At 46.0% G+C, this 9,218-nt stretch overlaps 1 protein-coding gene across 1 annotated transcript in view; it reads left to right on the forward strand.

Moving 5' to 3' along the window:
• The window catches only part of ADAM9 (ADAM metallopeptidase domain 9), a 30,619-nt gene extending 21,468 nt beyond the window's left edge, over positions 1 to 9,151 (forward strand). Inside the window, exons 15-22 of the mRNA XM_087762732.1 lie at positions 212 to 317; positions 1,065 to 1,248; positions 1,914 to 1,994; positions 2,952 to 3,054; positions 4,751 to 4,889; positions 5,372 to 5,474; positions 6,069 to 6,196; positions 6,980 to 9,151. Of these exons, the coding sequence (XP_087618858.1) occupies positions 212 to 317; positions 1,065 to 1,248; positions 1,914 to 1,994; positions 2,952 to 3,054; positions 4,751 to 4,889; positions 5,372 to 5,474; positions 6,069 to 6,196; positions 6,980 to 7,094 (959 nt within the window). The 3' untranslated portion in view covers positions 7,095 to 9,151. The remainder of the gene's footprint in view (positions 1 to 211; positions 318 to 1,064; positions 1,249 to 1,913; positions 1,995 to 2,951; positions 3,055 to 4,750; positions 4,890 to 5,371; positions 5,475 to 6,068; positions 6,197 to 6,979) is intronic.
• The last annotated feature ends 67 nt before the right edge of the window (positions 9,152 to 9,218 follow it).

Raw genomic sequence — 9,218 nt, forward strand, 5'->3', positions numbered from 1 at the left:
CTCTCTCTCTCTCTTTAAACTTGGAACCTTGTAGCGCTGACATTTTCGCCTCTCTATTGTTTTGATCGAGTTCTTAAGCTCTCTGCGCTGCTCGGAAAATACTAGGTGTAGCAGGATAATTGCTCTGGGTAAAGGAGCCGTGATGATACGAGGTGTTTCTGTCCCTGTTTAACCTGGTTCCTCTGTCTGGGGGTTGGGCTGTTGTTTGCAGAAGCCAAAGCAGCCCCCAACATTTGTTTTGCTGAAGTGAATTCCAAGGGTGACAGATTTGGCAACTGTGGCTACCATGGCCATGACTACAAGAAATGTTCCAGCTGGTGAGTTGAGCACAGTGCATCAAGGAGTTCCTAAATGTATCGCTGCGAATCCTTATTCGGGCGCTGTGGTGTTAGTCTGGGGTGTTTTAGCAGGCGCACCGGGGAGAGGTGTGCTATCCCATAATTTCACCTTATTGACATGTATGCATCATTCTGAAACCGCAGTGAGAGAGCTTAGAAAAGACGCGTTTTATCCTAATTTCTGAAGCTGTTATTAGCACTTAAAGCCCCCACGCTTACGCAGTTGTGAGTTTTGTCGACTTCAGTTTTAGGTTTTCTGGCTTTAACTCTCGCACGTAATAGTTGAAGTGAGTTTGAATGTTTGCGTGTTCAGGCAATTCTGCCGTAGCCGGGTTTGAAGCTTTCGGGCCCGTGGGGCAGTTTCCCGTGCGCGTGCTGTTCTGTGGCCGCGGGGGATCCATGCGCCACGCGTTCGCACATGGGGTACGGCGAGGAGAGGGTTCCACGTCTCCCGTCGTTGATTGTTCTTATCCTAAGGCGTTCACCTACAGAAAAACAAGCAGCAAATCGTCATGTTTTCTTTAATGTAAAGATCCCGACAGCTTACAGAAAGAAGGGGTAAATCCATACTATGAGGCCCAGCTCAATTTTGTTTGGCGAGTTGCCTCGATTTTATTTTCAAGTAGTGTCTTCCAGTAGAAAGAAAAGGTCACATCAAATGCGCGATAGTCTTTTTCTCAGAATAAATTCAAGTGTCACTACAGTATTCATATGTTGATGTTGTAGGAATGCCGTGTGTGGGAAGCTGCAATGTGAAAATGTGAAAACTATGTCTGTTTTTGGAATTAAGCCTGCTATTATCCAAACTCGCATTGGAGACACCACGTGCTGGGGTGTAGATTTCCAGCTAGGCTCTGATGTCCCGGACCCAGGAATGGTGAATGAAGGTACCAAATGTGGTGCTGGCAAGGTAATTAACAATTAAAAAGTGATTTCTTAAAGTAATAATTCGGGGCTTTCACGTGAATAAAATTTTCAGCTCCATTGTTTCATGAATATTTATGGCCATTAATTCTTTTGATGCCTGTCGTTAATGCAGAACTGAGCGAGTCCATTGGTTCCCCGCGCTGCCTAGCACTGCAGTGCGCGGGCGTAAAAAATGTAACGAGCCTTGCATTTATAGGTGAAGCAAAAGAAATTAAGTTTGTTGAGAGCCAGAATCTTTGCTCTGTCAATGAGCAGGAAGAGCTGGGCACACACAAATGCCTTTAAGACAACTCTCAATTAAAATCCAACTAAACTCAAAAGCCTAGAAGCTCAGCCCCAGCAGAGGAATGTGCATTCCACATATCCTTACTGGGCACAATTTAATTGCTATTCCTTTACATTCAGACTAGAGACAAAAGACTTCCAGTGACAGTTCAGACCCCATACTGAGAAACCTTGCATAGAACAGACGCGTTTCTGTAGAGTTGGGGTTTATCGCGTACGAGTACCAGACTTGCTTTGTGGTCGGGGAGCACGGAGTGGCTGCGGAGCTGCGTGCCGTGGCACGGGCCGCCGGGGGGGAAGAAGGGGTAGGTCGGTGAGATGCCATCTTGCTTCATTTGTGCGCACCTCTCTCAATTCCCCTAGATCTGCAGGCACTTCCAGTGTGTGAGTGCCTCTGTGCTGAACTACGACTGCGACGTGGAGAAGCAGTGCCACGGACATGGGGTAAGTAGAGCAAGAGCCTCTGCTCCTACTCACCGTCCGCTTACAACAAACAGTAAGCCTGGAAGTTTTGACAGAACTGGCAGTATTTCTGTAAGGTCCTCTGATGTCTTTGTGACCAGAACATTACATTTTTTAGACCCCAATGACTATGCAAGTATATAAACAGACTTCTTTTTATCAAAGGTCCCAGTTTGAGCCAGGTACACGGTAATTGTGCTTAATCAATAGTGTCTATATGCGAGTCTTTTTAGCACTTGGGAAGTCTCTTGCCCTTCTCTGTTTAAAGCTGTAACTAATGTGGAATAAAGTAATCCTGATGCTAGATGCAGCGATTAAAAAAAATCTGTGGGGTTCTTGAGGATGGGTTTTGCTATAAAAAGCTGAGAAATGAGAAAAGTGTCTTTAACGGTCAGCAAAAATCAGACTGAAGTTCTGTAAGTTGAGCAAGTTTTAAAATGGTGGATAGTAACTTAATTTTTCTGTTTTGTTTAATTGTAAAACTCTCTTTAAAATGTCTCTGGGCAAGACATCCCGTAACAGTATTAAAAAAAAAAAAATCTTTGACAAAAGCTCTTAAGATGATATATTTTTGCCAGGCAAGAAGAGTTCCCGATTCCAGTATTACTAATGTAATTTGAAACTCTGCATCTCACAAAAAAAAAAAAAGGGGGGGAAAAAAAAAAAAGCAACAGCCATGCTCTTTAAGCCATTGGGATAGCTGATCTTTGGAAGCTCGTCCTGACCAATGCTGTGCTTGCTCAGTCATGTGAAATCTTGAGACGCCTGGCCAAGGAGTATTTAGAATTGATGTGGGAGTTACTGGTTAAAGTTCTCCAGGCTGAGTGACGTGGAAGGGACAGAATAGATGGCCGTGGCTACTGCACGCTGCTGTTAAATATACAGAAATGTAAGTTACTAAATAGCCCTTGCTGTGATGTTTGCGTTGGTCAAATACAGGTGTGCAATAACAACGGGAACTGTCACTGTGAAGCGGGCTGGGCCCCCCCGTACTGTGACACTAAAGGCTACGGAGGAAGCCTGGACAGCGGGCCCTATAAAGGCAAGTAGCTGTAAGGCAGCTCCAGAGCTGTGGGCCTGTCCTGCTAAGGGTGGGTGGTGCTGAGTTAGTGCAGAGTGCCCGATGGCTCTGAAGCAGCTGATTTCTGGTGGCTGAAGTGCTGGTGGCTGGCCCTCCACCAGGTTTCGTTTGCAAACAGTTCAAGTTAAGGTTTTGGGCTCAAGGTGTTGCACTTCTCTCTTTTGGGATGCTGGGGATCTGTAAAGAAACTGGGCAGCTTTAATGGCCTTCAGGTGACTTCTGCCACCTTGGACCAAGATCCTCTTGGACTTCTCTGTGTCCAAGCCGGGAACTGAAGCCCCTTCCATTCTTAGATCTAAACAAAACATGAAATTTGGCTGAGGATGTGGGTTCAAATCCATGGCTGTGAATCTGCAGCTCCATAAGGACGTGCTGCTCCCAGCAGTGGTGGCAGAGATGAGTAGCTGCCCTGTTCTGGTATCTGCGGGTAGTCGCACGTGCACCTGCAGTGCAGTCAGGACTAACATCTGGCCGAGGTGGGCTAGGGCAACGCGTGCTGACAAGTCACTCTTTTATTAATGTTTATCATTTGAGTGCAGACAGCATGCTTCGTTTGGTAGTAAATGCAAATGTAGTCCCTGCCCCAAACAACTTGCAGTATAGAAGAGAGGTACGTGATGAAGAAACGGGGAGATACAGAGGCTTGTGACACCACATTGTTTGCAGATTCCAGTTTGCTTTTTGTTTTTGTGAAGGGAAAAGACACGTTGGGGAGGGAATTTTGTGGTTTTTCCCGCGGGAAAGGCGCTAGGTCAACGTTTGACGTGGCAAGATGATGTATCTGTGTACTTGGAAGATATATGTATCTATGTTTGAATGTGGAGAGTGGGAAAATGGTGCCTGGGGCAGGAAAGCACAACTCATGCACCCGAGAAAGCAAGCTGAAAGAGACTGTGAAGCTTACTTTTCTCACTGAGAGTCTGGAGATGAAATAGGAAGCCAAGTCCGAGCTATAATTTGGAGAAAACTTGTGCAATGCCCGTGTGGAGTGTATAAAGATGGGATTGATGTAGTCCGTTCTACGAGCTGCAAGAATGATCCTGAAGACCCTTTTTCATAAGGTGATGTGGGTTTTAGGGGAAGCTAGGCACTATGCTGATGCAATAAAAGACTGGAGAATCATGTTGAAGCATGGACAGATGCCTCGAATCATCAGACAAAAAAAGGGAAAGGGTTTTTTGTACAGCCTGCAGTGGAGAAATTTGCTGCATATAAAAACGTAGAGATTGTTGAGAACCTGAGTTCCTTGCCTACTGCAAACAATGGTAGGAGAAGAGGAAGATTTAGGATCAGACCAAAGGGCAGAAGCTCTGTTTTCCTCTCTTTCAGCTGAGCTCATAAGATCTTCACAGTAATGTGGTGGAAGAAAAATCAGGTATTGATGTAGTAATTCAATATGCTGTTAGAGCCCAGGGTTCCATGGCACGTACAGTTCTTCCATCTTTGACCAGACAACCCCTGTGAAAAGATAATCGGAAAAGAATATATTTGGGCATATATCTTGCAGTCTTACTCGATTCTTTAGTTTTTTCTTCTGCTAAAAATGGAAAATAGTTGTAGAACCAATCCTACCAAATCTTCACTGCTGCAGTGAGTCAAGTGGTGCTAATGCCATGTAATACTTTTTTTTTCTTCTCTGTCGTTTTGTCCCCATCAGACGACGACACCTCGCTGAGAAATGGGCTGCTGGTATTTTTTTTCCTGATCCTCCCACTCCTTATAGCTGCTGCTCTGGCATTTGCAAAAAGAGACAGGCTGAAGCGATGCTATAGAAGATTAATGTCACGCTGCCATTCGTAAGTACAGCCTCCTTTTTACCTTCTCCTCTGCCCTTTCCAAGTAGTCCACAGACGTTTGTTTACACAAGCCAACGCCAAAGTAGGGAGGCATATTCCGGTCCAAGACAGCAGCCAAGGCCTCTGCATCAAATGACGCATGTAGCTTGCCCCGGGCAACGACAGAAGAGATAAATTCATCTTAAATTGAGGGAGCAGAGAACTTTCTTTTTACCATCATGTTTGTTGTCATGCACTGGCGATGCGTTTTATATTTTTGGGTCTCATCTTTGGTATAAAGTGGCAAAATAAAGCTGTCCTAGTCCTAAACAGAAAAAGGGTTATGTTTATTAGATTTGTGGCAAATACTGTCTTCCCAACGCTTGATATGTGCTAAGATAGTATAAATCCATCTAGCGGGTTCGAAGTGCTTGGATTCATAGCCTGCAGAGTCGTGCTGTCGAGGTTATGTGCTCACGCAGTCCACATCAACTGGATTTCAGGTCACTTCAGTCGCCACCTCCTAGGACAGAAACCGAACCGAGAGACTACCACCCCAGAGGCTTTTCACACGGCATGCCTTATGCTCCGCGAGGCGCACCTGTGGTAGGAGTAATCTACTTTTCATTACTTTATTTGTAGGCAGTTTATAATTTTTGCCCTAATAAAAGCTTCAAAGCTACTTTATTTTTTCATTTCTGCACATCGGGCTTTCTCCTTTCTGAGAGGCAAAGCGAATAATTATTTCCTATGGTGGGGGGGGGGGAACTCCTCGGTTTCCCACTGTTTAAGCTTTTTCAGGGGCTGTGCTTGGCTTGGCAAGCAGGTCACCCGCTTTGCTACCCCCTTTCCCTTACGCTGGAACCCCCCGCCCCACCCGAGGAAAGGAGCAATCCTTGCCAGCTCCCTGGCCGCGCTCCTTTGCAGACCAGTTCTCTCTCTGACTCCAATAACTAAGCAAAGCACGCTGGCAGAACACATCGAACGCTTGTCATGATCAGCCTTTTTGTTTTTTTCCAAAATAGAGTGCTTTTCAGACTGCTGTTGCTTCTTTCTACTGAGTTTCTCAGAAGGAAAGAGCAACTCTGACATTCCCAGCTTTGTTTGCAAGTGGTCTTAAACGTCACTTAACTAAGGAAACAAATATTTCAATTCCCTAAGCGCAAATTTGTGAACGTTCTCGTTACGTTTTCTTCGTAGGATACGGAACCAAATACCTTTCCCGTTCCATCTTACCCAGTTAACCAGCATCCTCAGCAGGCTTACCACCAGTCTTACTACCCACCTCCGCAATACCGGGCACCACAGCCACAGAAGCTGCCGACAAGGTGGGTTGAGTTATTCCAAATAACTACTGGCAGTTGCACCGATGTGTACAGATGGTCACTGCCTTCATCTCTGCAAGCGTTAGGGTATTTCATCACGTATCGCATGCAAGCAGGCCTGACCTTTTATCGAAAGAAGTTTTTCTCCTTCATTTCGCGCCGTGGAACCGAAGTGCCGCTACCCATAGCATTCATTTTCCACACTGTCGTGGCTGCATTTTGGGTAACAGGTTTCAGAATGCTTTTCTGGGGCCATATTAGCCCTGCGTACAGGTGAATAAAATGCTTCTCAAAATATGCAGTTTAAAAAGAAATGACTCAAAAATCTGTCATTTTGCTGATTGGTGAATGTTATCGCCACGTACAGGATAACTTCTCGTTAACTTTGAACAGAAAGTTTTCCTTTATTTTTCATTTTACTTTTTAATTATATGTCTAAGATGTGAAGCCTATGCCATGAAACATGCGTATCCAGAAAGCGCAAGGAATCGAGAGGGAGAACTTCAAAATAGCCTGTGTCGATGGGAAACTCGCAGGGGTCTTTATGCTATTTTGGGAAAAATGATGCGTTAACAAATGGGGGTTCCCTGAGGATTTCGGGTGGTGGAAAGCAGAGTCTGACCACGGCACGTTCGAAATGAACGTGGAGCTGAGATGGCGAGAAGCAGCGTGACTGGGCGGGGGGAGGCTCCGCAGCGGCCGCGGTGCTAGCGCCGGGCGAGGGGGAGCGGGACGCGCGTACTGGATGCGGCCGCCTGGACTGACGGCTTCTCTGTCCCCTTGTAGGCCGCCGCCTCCGCAACAGAAGTGTGCACCTCGGGGACCTCCTCCATCACAGCAAAAATGTTTACCTCAGGGACAGTATTTCCCTTCCCGACCGGCACCTTTGCCTCCCAAATAGCTTTCGGCTTCTTTGGGGCCTTCACGTGAGCTGACCTGCTCACTGAGACAGAGCTGAAATTGCAGTTATCCTTCTCGCGTTGAGTGGCCCATGGTAATCCCGGAAAGCCTTCCTTCTGCAGCCTGGGACGAGGCAAACGAGATATCGAAACGAGGAATGTAAAACTTTAAACTAAATACCTCTACCAAAGCTACAGGAACTGAAAACATCTAACCCGTTCTTAGATCTGAGTATTGTGGCTTTGTAAACTGCAGCAGGGCTGTCCAGCTGGAAGTGGAGCGGCCTGCAGCTAAATAATCTTTAAAGTACAGCACTTGGGAGTTGCTTTTGGTTTCCCCAGTTCTGCGATGAGCCCTAATGATGAAATTGTCCGATTCGTTGTCGTCTTTCTAAACGTACGGTGAAGAATTGACGTCACCCATACCGTTTTCAAAACAAGGAAATCTGGCCAATTAATTTAAAATCACTTTGCATGGACTGGAACATGTTATCCACTTACACATGAATGGCACAAGTGAAATAAGGTATCCGTGTACTTTTTCAGAGGAAGATAAATATATTGTAAACATGTTTATGCATGTATATATGTTTATTGATATGTAATAATGCACTTAAACTCTTACTTTCATGCTGACTGACACTAAGCTGTGCTGTATGAGCACTAAGTTTAATGATTTTGAATTAGTAATGGTGAGTTGCTAAATGAGAATCCTCTACTAATGTCCACTAATACCGTGAACGGGCAGTGAAAATGAAGGTACGAGAAGACGTGGCCATATTTTGGTTTTTAAAAAACGGGGTGCTCTTGGGTTTTAATTTGGGTCTTAGACTGAGTAGCAGTCCCTGCCGAACGCTAAGAAGCAAAAAATTCTGCCTAGACCGCCTGGGCTGCTCCGAGCCCTTGAAACAGAAACCTGTTGCGATCTTTTCACCTAATCCTCGACCCGTTTTAGTGTCAGTCAGGATGCGTACGGGCTAACTAGCGTTAGATTGGACTGCCCTCCGTTTCTACACCCCCGACTAAACGAGACTTTCAAACCCTTTCTGCGAAGGAGCGTTTCGCATTTGGTGTGCTGGCCGGGGAGAGGAGGTCTGTTCGGCGGGATGCCGTTGTGCCGGGGGTAGAAACTGGACGCTGGTGGTCACAAATAGAAATCGGTTGCACAAACTTGCTAAAAGCGAAGTAAGTACTGAAAGGAGTGCTTGGCTTTTTCACTTCGTGCTAGCTACCGAGTACAAACTCAATCTGTTAAAACCCCCATAATATTGCCAAAAAAAAAAAATAATCTTTTCCTCTGTATATACATATATAAATATATATATATATAGTGTTTGCATTTGCAGTAATAAAATACTTGAATTCCTGTGGTTTCCCATAAACTTAGACTAAGGTTTATAACACTATTAAAATATGTAAAACGGCACCTAGAATATCACCAGGCATATTTGGGGGGGTCTTCTGTTTGTTCCAAGATCATCACTTCCTAATTTCTGTTGTATCGGACTCGGTTTGGGCTGGCTGTCTGTCCGTAAGGACGAGCTTTGCAGCGGGAGGAGGCAGGCGCCGGTGGGAGCCTCCCCAGGCGGCGCAGGGCTGGGGTGGGCCGCGTTCGGAGGGAATCCAGGGGATGAACTCATCCGAGAGCGAGCGACCTACTGCGTTGTATTTGAAGCTGTACGCGTGAACTAAAACTATGCTGAAAATGGTGCCTTTTAATAGAGTTTTTATACTTCCAGCATGCACGTTAGCAATATTTGCAGGGTGGTGGCGTAGAGCAGCGAACATGTGGTTTTTAGAAGCGATCCTATGGAAAGGAAACAGCTCAAATTTTGTGTGCGTTGAATATTGAAGATGACTACTGACTTTCGTTTTTTAAAGCGTACGCTTCTCCCCGTCCCCCGAGTCGCTCTGGAGAAAGCGGCGTCCGCGCGTTTAAACCCTTGCGCTCCGCAGAACTGCGCGGCGCCCGTCCCCTCGGGCTCTGACGAAAGGGCTGTTACCGTCCCCCTTTGTAAAGAAAACAAACGAGCAATAAAGAGACCGGTTTTGTACAAGGTGCTCTCGGCCTCCTCTGCTTTACCCGGGCGGGCGGGGACCGACCGTTACCGGTTACCGGCCGCAGG

This window comes from Nipponia nippon, unplaced genomic scaffold (assembly GCF_047370975.1).
Source record: "Nipponia nippon isolate SJK-2023a ecotype South Korea unplaced genomic scaffold, ASM4737097v1 scaffold_27, whole genome shotgun sequence".
Lineage (NCBI taxonomy): Eukaryota > Metazoa > Chordata > Aves > Pelecaniformes > Threskiornithidae > Nipponia > Nipponia nippon.